Raw genomic sequence first — 25,280 nt, forward strand, 5'->3', positions numbered from 1 at the left:
TACTGAGGTATTAATTTTAACAGCTAGCAAAACGCTGCCAATAAGAACCTTGATCTCCTGTGGGTTTGATTGTTTTTGCTCTCATCCATCTGCACTCTCACAGAACATATGTAGTAGGCCTGTAGCAGAGTTTTTGCACACCATCCATATGTGATTTGCTTGCTAAATAATGCTTTAAAAAGTCAAGTTTCCAAATATCACTCCTCTTCTCATTTGCAACTTCTCCAGCAACTTTTGCATCATGACAATACACACAGATAACACCAGTTCCTGTACTGTACATAAATATTTCTCGTAGCTGCACATTCCTGACCTCATGAGCTTTCTGTATAGCAGTTTCTACTGTTTCATTAAGCCATTCTGCTTTAAATAAACTAGCAGTTCTTTTGCACTTCACACCCTCTGCTTCTTTGGAATTTGGCATAGTGAATCAATCATTTCTTCAAAAAAAAAGTATAAATGAGCCAGTTCTAAAGTCTGCAGACAATTCATCGCAAACTCCATGTTGTCAACGCTGTCCGCATCAGAAACCGGAAAAGGAAATGTGATTGCGTGTGATCATAAAATATGCTGTGCTCGCTTCGGCAGCACATATACTAAAATTGGAACGATACAGAGAAGATTAGCATGCCCCCTGCGCAAGGATGACTCGCAAATTCGTGAAGCGTTTTTTTTTAAAAATGCCTAACATGCCAATGAGGCAGAAGGTGACAACTTTTTGTGCACAGTTTAAATTCCTTTGTGGGCTGGTAGCAAAGGATGTGTGTGCATGCACACCTTAAAGGGAACATTGCTTGAGTGACTCGCTAGTCTGGAGCAGAGATTGCCAGTCCTTTTTCACAGCTTGGAAACTACTTTGCTTTCATTCCATCACAAGAAGATAATAAAGAGATTAATAAAAAGGTTCATATTTTAGAAATGCTGTATAAAGCAAATATGGATGTGAAACCACTGCTGACCATTCTCACTGCCAACAAAGAGAAACTAAAGTTCTCAGACGGGAGTGCTTTTGTCTGCAGAAGAGGTGGAAGCAGAACTGAAAGGTTTCAAAATGGAATTTGAGAGGAACCTTGCCACCCCATCCATGGTAGAACAGACTCTAACTGCATCATCTGGTCCTAAACAAACTCAATAAAAAAGACGCTGATACGACTGCTTTCAATAAGCCAGTGAACTAGCTTACAGCCTTTGCATAGTAGGGGAATTAAGGGTTATGGGGAAAAGGCAGATAGGTGGAGATGAGTCCATGATCAGATCAGAATGGCGGAGCAGGCTCGATGGACCAGATGGCATCCTCCTGCTCCTATTTCTTATGTTCTTATGAACAGTACGAAGGCAAGTGAAACCTTGCCTTTGTAATCAAATCCCCCTGAAATGTACTGCTCCTGCAATGCAGCCTCCATCCCCAGATATTCTAGGTGTCAGTCAGTGCATGGCAGTCAGACTCATCACACGCCAGTTCTTAATCGGCAAGACTATTCGTCCTGCATCACCTGTGAGTTTTGTGGTGTCCCCCACTGACAATGCGGTACTCAAGCCAAGATCTATACGTACACCTCCGAGAGATAAAAAGACTTTGGTGCCATTCCCAGGTTGTCAATACCCTCAAGGAACAGATTAAATCTCTAGTTAAGTGACTAAGCATCAGTACATGGGGCAGAATAATCCCTACGGTTATGTCTGGGAATAGAGGCAGTCTGCCATCTTTATATAGTTAAAAAAATAAACTATATTGAATTTAATATTGAATTTGAATGTTAATAGTTCAGCAGCTGGTCTGTGTACGGGAAGGGGTAGAAACCTCTAACATAAGGGGGGGGAAGGGATATGATATGTATTCATGTATGTTTTGACCCTTGCTGTCGAGCTTCCCTGTGTGTTACATATTGAAAGTAATGTGAGAGGGCATTCTGGGTGGATGATTTACAAGTAAAATAAACAGCTGCCCATTTGTTCCTCACCTCTCCATCTCTCATGTGTGTTATTCACGGCCACCCAGCTTCCCAGTACCACAAGCAAAGCATCACCTGTCTTTTATGTACCGTAACTTGTTTGGGAATATGGCAAAAACCTGAACAGGTCTCGGAGTAATAACACGAGCTATTTCCAGCAAAGCATTCTGTGAATGCCAAGTATGTGGGAGGCAAGAACATTGAGAGGATACAACTTTCAAAATTTGACCCATTGATCTGCATTGATTTCTGAAAATTACTGAGGCATTGAGTACATTGATCCAAAGCTCTAGCCGTCCATACAGGGATGCATGTCCACACGTCCATGCAAGGGAACTGTCGATTGCTTTTTGAAAGTGCTGGTTGATCCTGTTACCATCACTGTTACATCAGTAAGTTCCTGATCATAACTACTCTCTGTAATGAAGCTATTTTTCACACCCACTTCATATGTTTTGGCCAAAATTCTAAATCTGTGCCCCCATTATTTAAACAATTCAGCAATGGGACCTGCTTCCCCTGTCATTTTTCATTCAGGAATATATCTCATAAAGTAAAATAATACCTTAGACTGGAAAATTTTGCATGTGGCATTGGTGTATAATAATAGTGAGGGGGGAAAATGAGAAACTAGAAAACTTTGATTAATGTCTGGAGGAATGCAGACCAGCTCATCTGAAGAAAGATTGAAAGGGTTAACAGCACAGAAGAGTAATGGCCAATTGAGTGCTAAATGATGACACTGAGGAAAGACCCCTCTACCCCGAGACACAGGCACCCTGTCTAGCCACAGCCAAAGCGAGGAGGATCCTAGCCAGGGTAAACCCTCACAAATCTGCAGGGCTGGTCAGGGGCTTAGGGACTGTGTGCCCAAGCTAACAGAGGTCTTAATGGACATCGTTAATATCTTTTTAAAACAGTCCACTGTTCCTGGAGGCTTCAAGGTAGCCACCATCATTATGGTGCCCAAGAGAGCAAAGGCAACTGGGCTAAAGGATTACTACCCAGCGGCATTAACTTCAGCAATCATATGGTGCTTTGAGCAACAGGTAATGGATCATATAAAATCATACTTTCCAGCTACATTGGACACTTTCCAGTTCGGCCAGCACTCAAACCAGTCCACTGATGATGCCATAGCCTCGGCCGTCCATGCATCCTAGAAAACCATGCCTGATATGCCAGGACATCGTTCATCAACTTCAACTTGGCGTTTAACACGATCACCCCACCTTAGGCTGGTGGATAAACTGTCCTCATTGGGACCCTTCCTGCCACTGGATCTTGGACTTCTCGACAGAAAGACCCCTGTTAGTCCGAGTTGGCAGCTCCATCACTCTGAGTTCTGGTGCCCCCCCGCCCCCCAGGGCTGTCTGCTCAGTCTGCTGCTGTTCACACTGCTGACTCACAGCTGCACTGCCAGATCCACCTCAAACCGCACCGTCAAGTTTATTGATGGTACAACAGCGTATGGCCTCATCAGCAACAATGATGTGTTGGCATATTACAGAGACACCTGTCAAATGGTGCGAGCACAACATCCTGAGTCTCAACATGGACAAGTCAAAAGAGATTATTGTGGACTTCAGGAAGGTGCAGGTCGACCACTCTCCATTGCACATCAATAGCTCTGCTGTGGAGAGATTGAAGAGCACAAAGTTCATTGATGTGTGCACATAACAGATGATGTATCCTGGACTCGCAACACGGCCTCATTAGTGGAGACGACATAGCAGTATTTACACTTCTTGAGGAGGTTGAGATGTGCAAGGCTCCCGGTTCACCATGGTCCAGAGGAATGTTGTTTCGTTTGGCTGTATACACGTACAGTCAAATGATAATAAACTTGAACTTGAAAGGTCACATGTGCAGTTTAAGGTGAAGCACACAGTAGAGGAGACAGGATATCAGGCAAGAAAATGAAAAAGATTAAACAATCTCTTAACCTATCAGGAGACAACAGCCCTGATAAGTGTGATGACCTATTTGGTGTGATGATGATGATGACATCGACTCATCATCCAGCGTCAGGCATTTTCATGCCTTACAAGGCGCGGAACGAAAGACTGTGTGGCGCGCCCCTCCTCACACAGACATTTCGCAGTATTTTTCTTTATTTTACAAGGTCGAGTGGCGAGCTTGCCACTCAACCCGGCACGGATGAAAAGCGTACTCAGGAACGGCCCGACTGGATTCAAACCTGGGAACCTCCGTTCCAGAGACCGGCGCTGATGTCACTGCGCCACCAGCCGACCTTTGGTGTGGATAGCTGTTATTTTCTGTAAAGTAGCTATGACAACTTGCAACGCAATGGAAAAGTCTGCAAAATGAAACTCCTCATGCAAGGAAGTAAATCACATGCATCTTGAGATCATCTCGTAGAGAACCACAACCTTGTTGTTGGGTTTGGAGGCTTGTGTGCCTCAGTGACCCAGAGAGCTATGCTGGCTGGAGTCAGGGCTATATGCTTTGGCTCTTGGTAGGGTCACCCATGCCAAACAGGTCAAAGGGTAGAGGCCAGCCCAAGAGTGGTACACCGGTCCTCCAGGTGTGGGAGTTCAGCTCAGGGCCAACAACTCTGACTGGTCAAACAAAACCGTTATGGAAACAGCAATGAATTATATCCGAGTGTGACAGTATTCCTGAGTATTCACGTGGGGCTTGTGTAACTGACAATAGTGAAAACCGAGAGGAAGCTATTAACATGATGAAGGAAGTCTTGAACATGGCCAGAGTTGGAAAGAACCTTCATTGCTGCCCTAAATGCCAGTGGTGTGATGGGCGGTAAGTAAGTAAGAGATGTGACTGCTAAGTGTTAATTCTTATAACACTGTCTGCTTAGTTCAACAGTTTGGCAGCATGTTTCAAAGGATATTGGTCATTGAGAGAGATCAAACAAGCTGTGGATGTCTTGTGCAGTATGTTCGTACTGAATTAGGCTTTGTCCCTACTCAAGATGTGTCAGACCCCTGATGGATTAAAGAGCTGAATAGCCCAGGTTTAGGGCAAAGAGAAGTGATGAATATATTTCAGGATGAAACCATTACGTTGATGCAAAATTGTTGTTTTGGTAATATTATTGCTATTTGTTGCAAGTCACAGGTTTGGCCTTGGGAGAGACTAAGTAAGTCTAGATTACAAATGACTAATAAAGTTTAATTGGCCTATCCAGTATGGCCAAGGTAAGAGAACTCGAGCAGGTACCAGATTGGTAATGGAGTAAACAACTAGCTGATAAAAATGAGAAATGTAAGATGATTAAACATGGCTGAATCTGAGTGTTTATGGTGAATTAAATTTAGGAAAATACTTAAGTGAGAAAGCATGGACACTTATATTAAGACATCTGTGGAGATGAATAAATGATTGAATAATATCCTCTGAAGCAAAACACAAGGTTGAGAAAAGCAGCCAGAACACGATGGTAATTCTACAGTTCTGACCACAATAGTGCTAGTCTTACATTGGGATGATGTACAGTATCCTGGGAGCGGTGGGGCAGAGGAAAACTGGACAAGCAATTTCCATTCTAGAACTGAGAAGCACTGTCGACGTTTCGGGCCGAGACCCTTCGTCAGGACTAACTGAAAGGAAAGATAGTAAGAGATTTGAAAGTAGTGGGGGGAGGGGGAAATGCGAAATGATAGGAGAAGACCAGAGGGGGTGGGATGAAGCTAAGAGCTGGAAAGGTGATTGGCGAAAGTGATACAGAGCTGGAGAAGGGAAAGGATCATGGGACGGGAGGCCTCAGGAGAAAGAGAGGAGGGGGGAGCACCAGAGGGAGATGGCGATCAGGCAAACAACTAAATATGTCAGGGAGGGGGTAAGAAGGGGAGGAGGGGCATTAACGGAAGTTAGAGAAGTCAATGTTCATGCCATCAGGTTGGAGGCTACCCAGCCAGTATATAAGGTGTTGTTCCTCCATCCTGAGTTTGGATTCATTTTGACAGTAGAGGAGGCCATGGATAGACATATGGGAATGGGACGTGGAATTAAAATGTGTGGCCACTGGGAGATCCTGCTTTTTCTGGCGGACCGAGCGTAGGTGTTCAGTGAAACGGTCTCCCAGTCTGCGTCGGGTCTCACCAATATATAAGAGGCCACACCGGGAGCTCCGGACGCAGTATACCACACCAGCCGACTCACAGGTGAAGTGTCGCCTCACCTGGAAGGACTGTCTGGGGCCCTGAGTGGTGGTGAGGGAGGAAGTGTAAGGGCAGGTGTAGCACTCATCCCACCCATCCCTTCCCACCGATCTCCCTCCTGGCACTTACCCTTGTAAGCGGAACAAGTGCTACACCTGCCCTTACACTGTATGTTTAGTAGTGTGCCAACGTTATTTTCAAATAGATTGAGGGGAGATTTGATAGAGGTAAACAAAATTATGAGGGGTATAGACAGAGTGAATAATAAGTCTCTTTCCACTGTGGTTGAGTGAGTCTAGAACTAGAGGTCATGGATTAAGAGTGAAAGATGAAATTTTTAAGGGGAATATGAGGAGAAACTTCTTCACTCAGAGACTGGTGAGAGTGTGGAATGAGTTGCCAGCACAAGTGCTGGATGTGATTTTGATTTTCATGTCCAAGAGAAGTTTGGATAGGCACATAGATGGGAGGGCTATGGAGGGTTATGGTGCAGGTGCAGGTGAATGGGACTAGGCAGTTTAAATGGGATCTTCGGGAAGCCCCTCTCAGCTTCACCAGTGTAGTCCAAAGGAAAGCTTATGAAGCAATACATTTGGCACCAGCTTGGTTGCAGGAGCTGTGTGAAGGATGTTCAATGACATCTAGCTGCCTTAGGGGCTGCACTCCAGATTTGCTGTCTAGGTTTACTCCCATAGCCTTCGTCCCTCCCAAGGCTTACCACAAGACAGTGAGGCTATTTACCCTTAGCTCGGGATTTGGCCACGAGCACCGGGGCATGCCCACACACTGGCGGGCCTGTGTGCTTTGCGTACAGGGGCCAGACCTCCTCCCCGTCCTCTGTAGTTCAGCCTGAGTCCGAAAGGAGTCCAGTTGTTGTGTATCGCCAGTGAGGAGGCACTACATGAGGCTTGCTGCTGAAAAGGCTATGTGCTGGCAGGTATCAAAATTGCCATTGTGACGCGTCTAGTGGGGAGTGCTCGTCACTTCCACTTTCAGCTTCCACCGCTGGCTAGCAGTCATGTGAAAAGGACAGCTGAATGTGTGCTTATTTGAGTTACTATCAGCCTGGCCATTTTCCCATTTTTGTCTGCCTGCTCTTATTAACAAGGCATTTTCACCCACATAACTGCCACTCACTAGATTTATTTGTGTTTTCGCACCATTCTCTATAAACTCTAGAGACTGTTGCGCCTGAAAATCCCAGGAGATCAGCTGTTTCTGAGATACTCAAACCACCCTGTCTGGCACCAACAATCAGTCCATGGTCAAAGTCACTGACATAACATTCCTTCCCCATTTCTGATGTTTTGTCTGAACAACAACTTAACTTCTTGACCATATCTGCATGCCTTTATGCATTGAGTTGCTACGAGATGATTGCCTGATTAGATGTTTGCATTAAGGAGCAGGTGTACCTAATAAAGTGGCCACTAAGGACCCACCATTATATGAAATTTCCCCAAATTTTATTTGGTAATGCAAGTTGCGGTCTTGAAAATAATGTAGTGTTTAATGCTGGGGTGTTCAAAGGTTTCAAAGGCACGTTTAATGTAAGAGAAATATATACAATATACATCCTGAAATTCTTTTTCTTTGCAACCATCCACAAAACAGAAGGGTGCCCCAAAGAATGGATGACAGTTAAATGTTAGCACCCCAAAGCCCCCCAGCTCCCCCTCCCATACATAAGCAGCAGCGAAGCAATGACATCCCCCCTCCCCACCAGCAAAAAAAGCATCAGCACCCCCCACCGAACACTCAAGTGTGCAGCAAAGCATCAATAAAGACACAGACTTGCAGTATCCCAAAGATTACTAGTTCACCTGGTAATCTGACATAAAAACAGGTTCTCCCTCTCCCTAATAAGGGAAAAAGAGGTGTCTCCCTTTCAAAGTGAGAGGGAAGATAATATTTTCATTGATATGAGCTCGTGATTGGCTGACGATACTGTATTTGCCAGCACCGCCCACAAATTAGGAAGTAAAGTATGAAAAGATTAGGTCAAACTACACTTGGCAGAAAATAGACTGGTTTAGTCCCGGTCCACTCTTGTTCTTCCCTTGCCTGCCTCTTCAGTTGGTGTTTTAACTTTTGCAGCACTTGCTGCTTGGCAGTAATTATATGAAGACGTGGAAATGGCAAGATTAACAAAAATTATTATTATTATAACAATCTCAGTTGGTATATTAGCTGTGTTATGGAGAGATACCTTTGATCCTGGTAAGTTCTTTAGGATACTTGCTCTTTAAAACACTCATTCTTTAAATTGAAGAGGAGCTTAATAAATTGTGCAATATACTCCTATTAAGTTTCTTTCCGTAAATAATCTTCTATATGTTATCAAGGTATTAGTTAGCTGGTAAAGGATTTTTATTACAGCTTTGTACTGAGTTGTGAACATACTCTGGTTCATATGAAGCTTTCTTGTCTCTATATTTACTGTCAGTTGTACACAGGATAATTTGAAATTTGGTTGTGTTCTAGTACCTTTCTGTGTTGGTGCATGGCCTAGTAGATAAGGCATCGGACTAGTAACCTCAGCTGAGGCAGCGTGTTTGTGTCCTTGAGCAAGGTACTTAACAACACATTGCTCTGCGACGTCACCGGTGCCAAGCTGCATGGGTCCTAGTGCCCTTCCCTTGGACAACATCAGTGGCGTGGAGAGGGGAAGGCTTGCAGCTTGGGCAACTGCCGGTCTCCCATATAACCCTGCACAGGCCTGCGCCCTGGAAAAAACCTTCCAAGGCGCAAATCCATGGTCTCATGAGACTGACAGATGCCTAAGAAGTACCTTTTTGGATGAGATATTGAACATGGGTTCTGACAGCTTGCAGTTTCTTACACCTGATGTTTATTGCTCTTCTGACATTTCTTCTGAGATTACGTAGCAGTATTTCCTGGATCTCCTGCAGTCTCTGCAAGAAGTATCAATTGACTTAATTATTAAGTGATAGCGAAAGATTGTTTTTCCAAGTCAGGGTTGTGTGCAGGAAGCAAGGAGCATGTACATGATTTTCTTGTGCAGTTACTGTAGTTGTCCTTCCCTCTAGTACATACAGCCTGAAGGTTTGGATATGGTCTCACACAAGGCTTGTCATGTTGCTGCTGTGCCCTTTTTAGTTGGAAAAGGCTGCAGTTTTGGTGGACGATTGAACTTAGGGTGGTGGATGAGGTGCTAATCAAATGGACTGCCTTGTTTTGGATGTTGGGAAGCTTCTTGTGTATTGTTGGAGCTGCAGTCCACCGGGTAGGCGGAGAATTTTGTATTGCATTCCTAACTGGTGCCTTGTTGATGGTGGAAGGGTTTTGGGGTATTACAATGTGAATTACTTCCCTAGGATACCCCTTACTTGACCTGCTCTTTTAGTACAGTCTGGTCCAGTTAAGTTTGAAGTCCATAGCTAGTTCATGGTAGGAGATTTGCCATACTAATGCAACTGAATGTGAAGGAACTGTATTTGGACTCCATCGCACTGCAGATGTCCAAGGCAGTTATATTTCACCTCTATAATTTAGCAATACAGAAAATGCTGGAGGAACTCAGCATTTCAAGCAGCATCTATGGAGGGGAATAAACAGTCACCATTTCAGGACGAGACTCCTTATTCCCCTCCATATATTCTGTCTAACATCAGCGAGTTGTTTACCTTTAAATTCCAAAACAAACTGTAATTGATTCACAGGCACCTTGTTAACAAGCCATTGTTCCTTCAACGGTCCCTTCCCCTTTGTCAATCCTTCTAAAACCAATTCAGTCTTTAAATTTTCTTTATTCAATTTAGGAACAACACTTTTCCCTTCTCCTTCAATAATATTCACATCACCAGCTTTTATCTCCTCACTAACTTTTAACACACCTTCTAACACAAACAACTGAGAATTCTCACTTTCTACTGGTACCAAGGTCAACCCTTTCTTCACTGAACCAAGTCCATCTGACCCAAAAGGACTGCATTCCTTTTCAACTAAATCAGACTCTTTCTGAGCTTCAACACTATGTTCAGTACCCTGTGACTCCACAGGTACTTCGACAACCTGAACACAAGCAAATGGGACATCTGCCTCTCCCAGGCTTTTAATACCAGTCCCTTTTTCAAATTCTAAGTTCCCCTAATCCTCCCAGTTACTCTCTGGGCAACTCCCATCCGGAGTAAACTCAACCCTGTGGGTTAAAACAACTTCATCTGCTAACCCAGCAGACTCCTTCAAGGTAATGGCATCCTTTTCATTTAGGACTGCCCTTACATCATTATTGGGAACACATTTAAATTTTTCAACTTCTTCAAACAGTTCTGTCAAGCCAGACAGATCATCCATGTCCAACCCTGGACCTTCTAACTGCCTCGTCTGTTTCTCATCTTTACTCTGTGCCTCTATAAATTCCCTCCTGACTAAGGGTAGGTCTACCTCCTCTCCTTTACTCTCTTTCACCTCCCTATTCTCCGCTTTACCATCCCCTAACCCCCCCTTAGTACAGGGTCGGTAAAAACGTCTCAGCTGGACTCATTTAAACTGGTCTCTTTCTCACCCGCCTTTCTCGACATGCTGCGAGTGATTGCACATGCGGGATAGATCTTAGAAACCGGGGCGGGTCCTCAGCACTCAATGTGCCAAAAGCTTTCCTTATGACTCCATCTACCTGTAATGCCACTTTCAAGGAATTGTGGATCTGTATTCCTAGATCCCTCTGTCCTACTGCACTCCTTAGTGCCCTATCATTGCCCTGCTCTGGTTGGTCCTCCCGAAGTGCCACACCTCACACTTATCTGCATTAACTTCTGTCTGCTGTTTTTCAGATACTGCTGCAAGCTCTGATATCCTTGCTGTCCACCACACCCCTAGTTTTGATGTCATCCACACATTAGCAGATCTAGTTAACCACATTATCATCCAGATAGTTCATATAGACGACAAACAACAGACCCAGCACCGTTAACTATAGCATGCCACACACCACTAGTCACAAGCCTCCAGTCAGAGAGGCAACCATCTATGACCACTCTGGCTTCTTCTGCGAAGCCAGTATTTAATCCAATTTATTATCACATCTTGAATGTCGAGCGACTGGACCTTCTTAAAGGCTTTGGTGAAGTCCATGCAGACAACAGCCACTGCCTTGTCTTCATCAAATTTCCTTCTACAAAACTCGTCAAAAAAACTTGGTTGGACACAACCTACCACACATAAGGCCTTGCTGAGTATCCCTAATCAGTCCCTGTCTATCCAAATACTCATAACCAATCCCTTAGAATACCTTCCAATAACTTTCCCACTACTGATGTCAGTCTCACCAGCCTGTGATTTTCCAGCTTATTCTCAGAGCCTTTCTTAAACAATGGAACAACTGTCACTGTCACTAGCCTCCAATTGTCCAGCACCTCACCCGTGGCTAAGGATGTTTTAAATATCTCTGCTAGGGCCTCTGCAATTTCTGCACTAACCTCCCACAAGGCCTCAGGGAACACATTGTCAGGCCCTGGGGATTCATCCACCTTAATTTGCCTCAAGACAGCAAGCACCTCCTCCTCTGTAATCTGTATAGGGTCCATGACCTTGTTGCTGCTTTGCCCCCCCCCCCGTCCATCTCCCATGTAAATACAGATGCAAAAAATCCATTTAAGATCTCCCCCATCTCTTTCAGTTCCACACATAGATTATCACTTTGATCTTCCAGAGGACCAATTTCATCCCTTGCTATCTTTTTGCTCTTAAGATTTCTATAAAAGCCTTTTGGATTCTCCTTCACCTCGTCTTTTTTTTAACCATCCTGATTTCCTTCTCCTGCATTTCTTATACTCAAGTACCTCATTTGTTCCTGCCTGCCTACACCTGCTAAGAACCTCCTTATTTTTCATAAGCAGGGCCTCAATATCTCAGAAAAAAACAGGGCTCCCCTAATTTTTTTATCCTTGCCTTTATTCCAACAGGAACATACAAAGTCTGTACTCTCAAAATTTCAATTTTGAAGGCCTCCCACTTACTAAGTACACCTTTGCCAGAAAACAATCTGTCCCATTCCACACTTGCCAGATCCTTTCTGATACCATCAAAATTGGCCTTTCTCCTATTTAGGACTAACCTTTTTCCGTAATTACCTTGACATTATGATCACAAGATGTAAAAATGTTCCCCTGCACAAGCTTCTGTCAACTGCCCTGTCTCGTTCCCTAAGAGGAGTTAGGACTTCTGTGTACTGATGAAGGAAACTTTCCTGAACACATTTGACAAACTCTATCCCATCCAGCCCTTTTAAAGTATGGGAGTCCCAGTCAATATGTGGAAAGCTAAAATCATCTACTATCATAACCTTGTGTTTCTTGCAACAAAGTGCAAACTCTCTACAAATTTGCTCCTATAAATCCCATAGACTGGTGGGTGTTCTGTAATATCCCATTAATGTGATCATACCCTTTCTTATTCCTCAGCTCTACCTATAAATCCTCACTAGATGAGCTCTCCAGTCTGTCCTGACTGAGCACTGCCGTGATGTTTTCCCTTACTAGTAATGTCACCCTTCCCACTTTAATCCCTGAAACATTGGACTGCTAATCCTGCAACCAAGTCTCACTAATGGCTGCAATAATTCCACATTCTGATCCATGCCCTAAACTCATCCACCTTTCCAACAATACTCCTTGCATTGAAATATACGCAACTCGGGACATTTGTCCTCCCATGCTCAACCTTTAGATTTCTGACCTTGTATGTAGGCTTAACGACATCTTTCTCCACAACTTCTCCACTATCTGTTCTAGTGCTCCAGTTCCCATCCCCCTGCAACTCTAGTTTAACACCCTGCCCCCACCCCAGTTCAGCATTAACAAATCTTCCTGCTAGGGTATTAGTTCCCCTCCAGTTCAGGTGCAAACCACACCTTCCGTACAGGTCCCACCTTCTCTGGGAAAGCCCAATGATATAAAAAATCTGAAGCCATCCCTCTGCACCAACTCCTTAGCTGGGTGTTAAACTCTATGATATTCATATTTCTGGCATCACCTACGTGTGCCATGAGTAGCAATCCTCGAGGTCCAGTCCTTTAGCACCTAACTCCCTGAACTCACTTTGAGGAACTTGTCACCCCTCCTACCCATGTCATTGGTACCAACATGGAGCATAACCTCTGGCTTAACTTAGAAGCTTTTAACCTAATGCTGTGGACTCGATCCTAACCCTAGCAACCAAAAGGCACCAAACCATCCAGGAATCTTGTTCCTGTGCACAGAACCTCCTTTCTGTTCCCCTAGCCAACAAATCCACTACCACAACAGTTAATTTCTTCTACCCCCCCCCCCCCCCACCCTTCCCTTCTGACTTGGTCTCTGCCACTGTGCACCTCAGACTGTTAAAGTGGGGTCATTCTTCTCACCTGGTTTGTCATCTGGCGATTCAACAGACCCTGCAAATTATAAAGAGATGATTTTGGTGGCCGTCTATTTCCCAGAATGTCCATGACTTCATCTCTGCCTGTCCCACTTGTGCCCAGAGCAAGACATCATGTCAGCATTTTGCTGGTCTGCTCTGCCCACACAGAGTGTGCCTGTGTGCACTGCCTCTAGTCCAACCTCTTGGTGGATTTCATCTCTGATCTGCCTCCGTCAGACAGATACACTACCATTCTTGTCATTGAGGACTGGTTCTCCAAAGCTGCCTACTTCATTGAACTCCCCAAGCTCGTGAGGCTGCTACCCTTATGGCTCAGCATGTGTTCAGGCTACAGGGCTTCCTTCATAAAATATTGTCTGATTGAGGACCACAGTTCACTTCCTGTTTTTGGAAGGCTTTCTGTTCTCTTTTGGGAGCCACACAGCCAGCATCTCATCGGATTTCCACCCCCAAACCCATGGCTAGACTGAGAGAAAGGATTCAAACCTGTGCTGCCTTGTCTCTTTCAACTCCACAGCCTGGAGCTCCCAACTGGTTTGGGCAGAGATTGCCCATAGTAACCTCCATTTTTCCTGCACTGGCACGTCCCCCTTTGAATGCCAAAAGCGATTCCAGCCGCCACTCTTCCCTGACCAAAAGATGGAAGTGTGAGTTCCCGCTGCTGAACAGTTGATCCAATACTACAAGCACACATAGAGTTGGGCCAGGGCTTCTCTGCTGCGTACTGACAAACAACATGCTCGGCAGGCTGATCAACTTAGCCGACAGCTGAGGCCTCTCAAGCAAGGCGAGAAAGTCTGGCCGACACCTAGAGATCTTCCTTTGAAAGTTGAGAGTCGCAAGAAGGCCCCATGCTATGTGGTACCATTTGTAGTGGAAAAGATTACCAACTGAACCTCCTATTGACAGTGCCTACCATCATTGAAGGTTGACCCAGTGTTCCATGTTTGCCAGCTCAAGCCAGTGATTTCCTTCCCCCTTGGTCCAGTCACCGCTCCCCCCATCTTCCTCCCCGTTTGTGGATAGATCCCGGGCATTTTGCCGGATGCGGCACAGGATTCGGTATCTTGAGGATTGGGAGGGGTATGGCCCAGAGGAACGTTCTTTCGTTCTGGCTACTGACATCCTGGGCATACCCATGACTTCCAGCAGACACAGTTCTCTGGTGCCCTTAAAGCTGCATCTAGGGAGGGGGGCCTGTGACAACCACGGAGTCTGGGCGCCCTTGCAGTTGGGTCGTGAAGGGGGTCAGCAATCGAGCTTGTGAGTATGCAAGTTCCAGCCAATTAGGGTTTCTTTGTGGTGGTATTTAACTTCCTTCCTTTCATTTCGTTCTTGTTGAGTCTTGACCAAAGCACTTCTTACCTTCGTCCTCGTTCTGGGGAAGAGGAATACAGTTTAGATTGGCACTGTAAAGGAGCAGAATTTATTTAGTCTTAAGTTACTGCTTCTGAGTTGCAGTGTTGGTGTTAGCTTTTAGTTTGAGAGCTGCCCTGTTGGCCTAATAACCACACACACAAAATGCTGATGGAACACAGCAGGCCAGGCAGCATCTATAGGGAGAAGCGCTGTCGACGTTTCGGGCCGAGACCCTTCGTCAGGACTAACCGAAAGGAAAGATAGCAAGAGATTTGAAAGTAGTGGGGGGAGGAGGAAATGCGAAATGATAGGAGAAGACCGAAGGGGCTGGGCTGAAGCTAAGAGCTGGAAAGGTGACTGGCGAAAGTGATACAGAGCTGGAGAAGGGAAAGGATCATGGGACGGGAGGCCTCAGGAGAAAGAAAGGAGTGGGGGGGAGCACCAGAGGGAGATGGAGAACAGGCAAACAACTAAATATGTCAGGGATGGGGTAAGAAGGGGAGGAGGGGCATTAACGGAAGTTAGAGAAGTCACTCCTTCTGAACGCTCTGCTCTCCGCTCCCTCCGCACCAATCCCAACCTCACTATAAAACTTGCTGATAAGGGGGTAGCTGTTGTTGTCTGGCGTACTGACCTCTACCTGGCCGAGGCACAGCGACAACTCTCTGATACCTCCTCTTATTTACCCCTTGATCATGACCCCACTAAGGAGCACCAGGCCATTGTCTCCTATACCATCACCAACCTTATCAGCTCTGGGGATCTCCCATCCACTGCCACCAACCTCATAGTTCCCACACCCTGCACTTCCCATTTCTACCTCCTACCCAAGATCCACAAACCTGCCTGTCCAGGTAGACCTATTGTCTCAGCTTGTTCCTGCCCCACTGAACTCATTTCTGCATACCTTGACACTGTCTTATTCCCCCTTGTTCAATCTCTTCCCACCTATGTTCATGACACTTCTCATGCTTTGAATTTTTTCAATGGTTTTAAGTTCCCTGGCCCCCACCGTCTTATTTTCACCATGGACGTCCAGTCCCTATATACCTCCATCCCCCACCGAGATGGTCTCAAAGCTCTTCGCTTTTTTTTGGATTCCAGACCTAACCAATTCCCCTCTACCACCACTCTCCTCCGTCTAGCGGAATTAGTTCTTACTCTCAATAATTTCTCCTTTGGCTCCTCCCACTTCCTCCAAACCAGGCGTGTAGCCATGGGCACCCATATGGGTCCCAGTTTTGCCTGCCTTTTTGTTGGTTTTGTGGAACAGTCCATGTTCCAAGTCTATACCGGTATCCATCCCCCTCTTTTCCTTTGCTACATCGACGACTGCATTGGTGCTTCCTCTTGCACGCATGCTGAGCTCGTTGACTTCATTAACTTTGCCTCCAACTTTCACCCTGCCCTCAAATTTACCTGGTCCATTTCCGACACCTCCCTCCCCTTTCTTGATCTTTCTGTCTGCATCTCTGGAGACGGCCTATCTACTGATATCTACTATAAGCCTACAGACTCTCACAGCTACCTGGACTATTCCTCTTCCCACCCTGTCTCTTGCAAAAAGGCTATCCCCTTCTCACAATTCCTCCGTCTCCACTGCATCTGCTCTCAGGATGAGGCTTTTCATTCCAGGACGAAGGAGATGTCTTCCTTTTTTAAACAAAGGAGCTTCCCTTCGTCCACCATCAACTCTGCTCTCAAACGCATCTCTCCCATTTCCTGCACATCTGCCCTCACCCCATCCACCCGTCACCCCACTCGGGATAGGGTTCCCCTTGTCCTTACCTACCACCCCACCAGCCTCCAGGTCCAACGTATAATTCTCCGTAACTTCTGCCACCTCCAACGGGATCCCACTACCAAACACATTTTTCCCTCCCCCCCACTTTCTGCTTTTCGCAGGGATCGCTCCCTACGCAACTCCCTTGTCCACTCATCCCCCCCATCCCCTCCCACTAATTTCCCTCCTGGCACTTATCCTTATAAACGGAACAAGTGCTACACCTGCCCTTACACTTCCTCCCTCACCACCATTCAGGGCCCCAGACAGTCCTTCCAGGTGAGGTGACACTTCACCTGTGAGTCGGCTGGTGTGGTATACTGCGTCCGGTGCTCCCGGTGTGGCCTTCTATATATTGGTGAGACCCAACGCAGACTGGGAAACCATTTCGCTGAACACCTACACTCAGTCCGCCAGAAAAAGCAGGATCTCCCAGTGGCCACACATTTTAATTCCACGTCCCATTCACATTCTGATATGTCTATCCATGGCCTCCTCTATTGTCAAAATGAATCCAAACTCAGGTTGGAGGAACAACACCTTATATACCGGCTGGGTAGCCGCCAACCTGATGGCATGAACATTGGCTTCTCTAACTTCCGTTAATGCCCCTCCTCCCCTTCTTACCCCATCCCTGACATATTTACCGTAGTTGTTTGCCTGTTCTCCATCTCCCTCTGCTGCTCCCCCCTCCTCTCTTTCTCCTGAGGCCTCCCGTCCCATGATCCTTTCCCTTCTCCAGCTCTGTATCACTTTCGCCAATCACCTTTTCAGCTCTTAGCTTCATCCCACCCCCTCCGGTCTTCTCCTATCATTTTGCATTTCCCTCTCCCCCCACTACTTTCGAATCTCTTACTATCTTTCCTTTCGGTTAGTCCTGATGAAGGGTCTCGGCCCGAAACATCGACAGCGCTTCTCCCTATAGATGCTGCCTGGCCTGCTGTGATCCACCAGCATTTTGTGTGTATGGTTGTTTGAATTTCCAGCATCTGCAGATTTCCTCGTGTTTGCTGTTGGCCAAATGTTTATTACTTCTCTTTTTGTTCTGCACAGTTCTTATTAAACTTCAGTGAACTGTTCAACCCGCTTCAATGTCCCTCTCTCTGCACTTGAGCCATCACCACACATCTGTATCAGGTGTACTGACATTTAAACTCTGGGTTTAATCTAATCAGTCTGAGTTCTTGCCAAGAACTAGTTATCTTAATATGTTGCTGTACTATAAAGTCCTATTGTCAAGGAATAACCTTCTTGCATTGTCTAAGCTATCTCTCATATGGGGAGAAATTTCCTGCAATCTCCCCGTCTCTCCCTCTCCTGATTTTATATGCCTTAATCATATTCCCTAGATCCCCAGAGTAAATGGCAGAAGTGTTCAGAGAAAATATCTCCAGGCTGAGTTTTGACAGGAGCTGCATTCACCACCAGTAGAGAAATTAAAGTTAGAGTTGATCAAGAGGCCAGAATTAGAAGAGCACAGAGATCTTGAGAGGTTTGGGCATAGAAAATTGAAAAGATTGTAAGATGTATAAGACTTTGGACAGACTTGAGACCATGGAGTAGAATTTAATGTGTTGCTAAAGATGAAGATGAATGTCATTCAGCAAGAACAGGGATGACAGTGAAAGAGACTAGGTATGGATTAAGATTTGGGCAGTAGAATTTCAAGTGTTGAGAGTAGAATAGGGGAACACAGCTAGGAAAACCTTGAAATAATCAAGCCTACGATTATTAAAGGCATGTACCATCAGGCTTTTGACAACAGATAAGTTTAAAGTGGAGCAGAGTCGTGTTACATGAGAATGATTTTACAAAAAAAGCCATGTTCCAATACAATTGATTTTAGTGATGAAACTCATTATGGATCTGGCATAATACCAAGATTGCAAATAGTCTGGTTTCAACTTCAGACCATTACCTAGGAGAGGTTTTGATCCATGGCCAAAAAAAAACCAGGTTTGGATTGGGTTGAGCTGGGAGCCAAATAACAATGTCAGAGGCTCAGAAACCAGTAACTTGATTATTGAATCGCTGCAGATTATATGCAATTGTTGATTTAGTTTTCACTCTAGGCTTGCGAATTTTTCCAAGTATGAAAAACTAAATAGAATGCAAAATACATACATCTGCAGTATCTTTTCCTCAACTTAAGCAATGTGATACGTGACTTCTTAACCATTTGGTTTATTTTTGAACAGGGGTTCTCTCAGCTGCCCGTATCCTGTTGACTGGAGCCAGTAAAGGAATTGGTGAACAGATGGCATATCACTACGCCAGGTTTGGCGGTGAACTTGTGATAACTGCACGAAATAAAACGCTGCTGAAACAAGTAAGGAACTTGATGAAGGATGGCTAATCATGCGGCACCTTTCTTCATCTCAGCCCGCATCAAAGCATTTTGCTGTCGATGAAATATTTCAAAGTATTATATGGTGGGGCATCATAATTTGCTGCCCAGCAAAGTCACACAAATAGCAGTGACTCTGGTCTTAGTTCAAGTGCAAGAATTCTTTTCCCCCAGAATTATACACTCAGTGACAACTTTTTTAGGCTCATTAATGCAAATATCTTATTAGCCAGTGTGTGGCAGAAACTCAATGCATAACAGCATGCAGACATGCCCAAACGATTCAGGTGTTGTTCAGACCACACATCAAAATGGGGACAAATGGTCTAAGTGACTTTGACCATGGATTGATTGTTGATGCCAGTCCGGATGGTTTGAGTATCTCAGAAACTGCTGATATCCTAGGATTTTCATACACAACAGTCTATGGATTTTACAGAGGATGTAGAAAAAAAACAAAAACAAACAAGCACCTATTGAGTGGTAGTTCTATGGGCAAAAATGCCTTGTTAATGAGGGAGTTTTGAGAAGAATGGCCAAACTGGTTCAAGCTGTCAGGAAGCTGACAGTAATTCAAAAAACCATGTGTTACAACAGTGATATGCAGAAGTGCATCTCTGAACACACAACACATTGAAGCTTGAAATGGATATTCTACAGGAACAGAAGACCACGAACATACACTCAGGGCCACTTTATTAGGTACAGGAGGTAGCTAGTAAAGTGATCACTGAGTGTACTTTATAATATAAGGTAATGTAGTCAAGGACATATCATCAGGATGGCTATGTGGTACAGCTGGTCGAGTGTCATCTGGTGTGGCAATGAAACATTCTGCCAGATGGCTTTGGCAATCTATATAAGGAACTATGCTGTAGGATTTACATCTGCTTTTTCTGTAGGGCCTTCAGGATAACTGTGCAAACTACCATCTGATTGGTATGCTCAAAGCTACTCTTCTATTGAAACTTCTCTTTAAGGGACTGGTGCTATGGTGTGTTCTGTGACTATGAGGTCAATTCATCCTTCAGAACATCAGGGTCAAGTATAATCTTAGCATGCAGTGACACCAGAACGTGTGTGTGTGTGTGTACTCAAACTGCTGAAGCCACACACAAAGGTAGGCATGGTTACGTGGCATATGTTTTCCACAGCCCTTTCTCTTCAGCTCTTTACATCATGTCTCCATGGACATGATCTATTTTGGATTTTTATGCAAAGTAGTTTGAGCCACAAGAGATTCTGCAGATGCTGAAAGTCTTGAGCAATACACACGAATGCTGGTGGAACTCAACAGGTCAGGCAAAACCTATGGAGGGAAATAGATATTCAATAGTTTGGGTGAGAAATTCCATCAGGGCTTATCAAAGTGAAGGGTCTCAGCCATAACCCAAGGGCCATGATTTCATATAATTATTGCAGATATCTGGATTCATAGTTAGGTAACAAATTCTCTAGTCTGATCACATTGCATCCTTCCAGAATTAACAGAGAAACAAAGTTATCCAAAGTTTTTTTTTAATTAGAACTATCCATTCTAATATTGGCTTAATTTTTCTTTCTCTATAACCATGGCCTGGCTAACTAAGCTGTTCCAACACATCTCCCTTTTGCAGCTGTTACATTCCTTTGTGTCCATTCCCTCTCTCTCACTACATTTCTGCAGATTACAATTTCATGGTTATGGATCAGGAGGTGTGACCCATGGACCGATGCTGCCGGGACACAAGCCAGGGCCTGATCAACTCCAGTTGGGTCAACTGGGTGAGTGTATCTGATGTTGAAAGACCAGAAACACCCGATGACCGTAGGTTACATCACTGATGATGTGTCCCAACGCATCCTGGGATGTATCTCTGCATCATTGTTCATGCTCTTTCTCTTTCTGTCTGCCTTCAATCCCACAGCATCCCTGACCTTGACGTGCAGCAGATATCCATCCCATGCTCATCCTCTTTGGTATTTAAAACTAACTTCTATTCTCCCCTTCCCAGTTCCGACACTTGATCAGAACCATGAACACAGATCCTGCCTGATCTGTTGGGCATCTCTATCATTTTCTGTTTTTTACTTCAGACTTCCAGCATTTTGATTTTCACCAAATCCATTGTATTCCTTACAAAAAATACAGCTTCAAAATTGGATTAGTTAGAACCTGGTTTAGGTGGATCTATTAAAGCAGTTTTTTCCCCTATTTGGATCGCACTAGTCATCGTCTCTGAATGAAATTGTGCTCAGTGGCCATTTCATTATGTACTTCTTGTACCTAATAAAGTGACTACTGAGTGTTTGACCATGGTCTACTACAGCTTCCATCCACTTCAAAGTTTCTTTGTTGTGCATTCAGAATGCTCTTCTGCACACCACTGTTGTAACATGGTCATTTGAATTACTATCGCCTGACCGTCAGGTTGAACCTGATTGGCTTATGACCTCTCACCTTTCACTAACAGAGTAGTTTTCACCCACAGAACTGCCGCCCAATGGATGTTTTGTTTGTTTTCCTCATCATTCTCTGTGCTGCTGTGAATGAAAATCCCAGGAGATCAGCTGTTTCTGAGATACTCAAACCACCCTGTCTGGCACCAATAATCATTTTACTGTAAAAGTCACTTGAATCATACTTCTTCCCCATTCTGATGTTTGGTTTGAACCTCCTGACCATGTCTGCATGCTTTTAGATAGATAGATAGATAGATACTTTATTCATCCCCATGGGGAAATTCAACTTTTTTCCAATGTCCCATACACTTGTTGTAGCAAAACTAATTACATTCAATACTTAACTCAGTAAAAAATATGATATGCATCTAAATCACTATCTCATAAAGCATTAATAATAGCTTTTAAAAAGTTCTTAAGTCCTGGCGGTAGAATTGTAAAGCCTAATGGCATAGGGGAGTATTGACCTCTTCATCCTGTCTGAGGAGCATTGTATCGATAGTAACCTGTCGCTGAAACTGCTTCTCTGTCTCTGGATGGTGCTATGTAGAGGATGTTCAGAGTTATCCATAATTGACCGTAGCCTACTCAGCGCCCTTCGCTCAGCTACCAATGTTAAACTCTCCAGTACTTTGCCCACGACAGAGCATGCTGTCACATGACTGGCTGATTTGTGTGCTGCTCACTATAATGCAAATTGGAGTTTTGGATACAGCTGACAACCTTTGTTAAATAGTCACATATTGTGTCGAGTTCACCAGTGAGATGTCGATGAAGGGGTTGCCACTCTGACACTAATGTCCTATGCACAGTATTTGCCAGGTTTAGTTTTCAGTGCTTTGGATGTTTGAAGCTACGTCACTGAAACTTCACCAGCAATACTATACAATGTGCTTTGGAGCTTCATGCGGCAATTTCTATTTGCCACACCCACATCCACCACCCTCTTGATCACACTGCACGTCCCAGGGAAACACCTACTGCATTGTGCAAAGGTCTTAGGCACCCTAGATTTCATAGTATGACCTCCACAGAGCCTTGATCTCAACATTTTTGAAGCTGTCTGGATTTACCTGCAAAGAGAGAAGCAAACAAGGCAATCATAGTCTGCAGGATAACGGTGTCAAGATCTCCAAGATGCTTGGAACAACCTACCAGCTAATTTTCTTATAAAACTGCTCGACAGTGTACCAAAGAGAAATGATGCAGTTTTAAAGGCAAAGGGAGGTCACACCAAAAATTGATTTTTATTACTGTTTACTATCCACAGTAAATTTATTGATATTTAGAAAATGTTCATTATTTTTGAAAGCATCCTCACTTTATAGAATTATTTTACACATGCCTAAGACTTTTGAACAGTAGTGTATTTGCTCGGATTTGATCAGAGCCAATGGTCGTGTAAACAGAAGATGGTGGTGTCCCTTCTTCTCAGTGTTTCTTCCCTCACCACTGTGTTCCTTTCTGTAGGTGGTCTGTGGTTGCTATGGTGGGAGCTCCACCAACATCTGATCCCCTCTCCAGTAATCAGCTCAGGAAGAACACAGTCTGTAATTCAGCTCCAGTCAGGAACTACACAGCACATGATTCTCAATATTTACTGTCACAGCACTGATATTATTTCACCAATTTTCACTGCATTTTGATTAAGCACATCCCATGATTAACATACTAAAAAAAAAAGAAATCCAATTTCTAAGCACTCATTCTTATGCCCACGAAATTGAAACAAGTCACAAATAGTGAAGAATCAAAATCATTATTTTTCATTTCCTTTGCTAAGGTTTCTAACCTTTAGGAAAGTGCCTGAAGCTAGTAGTGCCCTGTTACATCACTGGGCCATTGTGCAAGTGGCTAACAGGATTAGTTGCAGCTTGCACGAGGCACAGGCAGTGAGAGCAGCATTGAGTTGTTGCATTAAAACTATGACTGCCAGTGTCAGAATCAGATTAGGATTCGGATATATTTAACACACATATATGGAAACATACACTGAAATGTGTCATTTGCCTTAACAGTCAATACACCCAAGGATGTGCTGGGGCAGCTCACATTGTTGCCAAAAAGATTTCTATTAGCGCACAGGATCTCTGAATGATTGGGATAAAGCAGGAGGCCATTTGATCCATCAAGTCTGTGCCAACACCATCTGGTACTCCAATTAGCTCCACCACTTTCTCCACTTAGCTCCGCAAATTATTTCCTTTCATAAACTCAGACAGCTCCCTTTATGTTCCAAAGTTGAACCTGCCTCCACTAGCACCCGAAGGGGTGTGTACCAGATCTTACTAACCATCTGTTGTGTAAAATCTCTTCCCGTGTTTTGTTTGGTCCTTTTGCCAGTCACCTTCATTATGTTCCTTAGATCTTGACATTTTCATCCATAGGAATAGATGTGTTCTATCTCCGCTGTTAATAATTTTCTTGGTTTTCACAAGCCTTTTGCAACCAAGAGGAATGATCCCAGCTTTTTCTGGTCTGTCCAGATAAATAAAATCCCTTGTCCCTGGAATTATTTTTATTAATCCCTTTTAGTCTCCTAATGATATTACTATCTTCCATAAAGTGTGATATCTGGATCCAGCACTTTGTAAAGGTTGTTCATGATTTCTTTGTTTTCCATGCCTCGAAGAAGGCTGTCATTCTGTACGTTGTTATCACTTCTATAGAATGTGGGGAAGTTCCTTCTCCTGATAATAATGCTTTACTTTCTCCTGGACAATTTGGATAAAAGGAATGAGTAAATTTGGGAGAAATATGGACCACTGACATTCAGTGAGCCCCAATGTCTGAGTCAACAAAGTCTGTTGGTGTATTGCAATGCATCGTGACGACTTGCTGAGATTGATGGAGTGTGGAAATGAGAAAGGACTGCCACTGGAAAGCTGAGCCCAGTGGTAACAAAGGTACAGGCGGCGGTCTTCAGTAGCAGATGAGCTGAGGAAAGAGTGGAGTTGCTAATGTTACCATGACTCCCTCATGAGTTAAGTTTTCAGTCCATGGCTGCAACTGATAGCTGCCATCCAATAACATCTAACAAGGAGCGTGCTTCATCTAAGGACTGATCTAGCACCAATTCTGATGTTGGGTGGGTTGGTGGTGAAAGTGCAATGAGAAAACCTGATCAGGAATGGGACTAGGGGCTGGTGGCTTCACTAAACTGCTGCCAACACAAGCTCTGCCAGGTAGAACTAAGAGGAGACGGAGCGGCATTATTAATTGGCTGATATCAAAGAATAAAAATACTGTTCTTTGCATTTAAATTATGAAAATTGATTAGATGTCAAGAATAATTTTATTCTTGATTTTCAATAATTCTTAACATTACATATTTTAAAAATGCAATAATTTACCCTTTCTCCTGTTAGTCAGGAGCACGTGTTCTTTTGATTGGTATTTCTATATTGGCATCAGATTTAACTTCCCATTACCCCCTATCTGATATTGGAAGTCTGCAGAAGATCCCATTGCCTGAATGGTCTCCCTCACAGTGAAGGAGCAGCTACTGAGGGTGGGGGCAGGGTGGAAGATGCTCCCACCAGAGTAGTTCCACTCCAGTGATAGAACCAATGGTTCCTGTAGGGATAGCCCCCAGTCATGGCATAGACATGGCAATAGAAATGCTGCCTGCACAGTTTGCCTCCAATAGAAGCATAATCTTACTTTGTGCTTCTATCTCCGGAATCATGCACTACAGATTTTTCTACAGTCCTCCCCACCCAACCCTCTGTTGCAACTGCTTGCCAAACTCAGAACTCAGAAGTTTTGAGGGGTGAGCTCATTGAAACCTTTTGAATGTTGAAAGGACAGAGAGGGTGGGAGAGGATGTTTACTATGGTAGGGGAATCTAAGACCAGAGGTCACAGCCT

The 25,280-nt window shown here is 44.3% G+C and overlaps 1 protein-coding gene and 1 non-coding gene across 3 annotated transcripts in view; both read left to right on the forward strand.

The window, feature by feature from the left end:
• The window catches only part of LOC140739814 (hydroxysteroid 11-beta-dehydrogenase 1-like protein), a 52,535-nt gene that overhangs the window by 11,221 nt on the left and 16,034 nt on the right, over positions 1–25,280 (forward strand). Inside the window, exons 1-2 of one of the 2 annotated variants that reach the window (XM_073068365.1) lie at positions 8,099–8,317; positions 18,821–18,951. In XM_073068365.1, coding sequence (XP_072924466.1) covers positions 8,233–8,317; positions 18,821–18,951 — 216 coding nt within the window. In that variant the 5' untranslated portion in view covers positions 8,099–8,232. Of the gene's footprint in view, positions 1–8,098; positions 8,318–18,820; positions 18,952–25,280 lie in introns of those variants that run through there. The other variant, XM_073068366.1, reaches the window with a different exon arrangement.
• On the forward strand, positions 573–676 carry LOC140740432 (U6 spliceosomal RNA). The gene has a single exon (XR_012101863.1). It is a non-coding gene; the product is annotated as a U6 spliceosomal RNA (small nuclear RNA).

This window comes from Hemitrygon akajei, chromosome 16, assembly GCF_048418815.1.
Source record: "Hemitrygon akajei chromosome 16, sHemAka1.3, whole genome shotgun sequence".
NCBI classification, from domain to species: Eukaryota; Metazoa; Chordata; class Chondrichthyes; order Myliobatiformes; family Dasyatidae; genus Hemitrygon; species Hemitrygon akajei.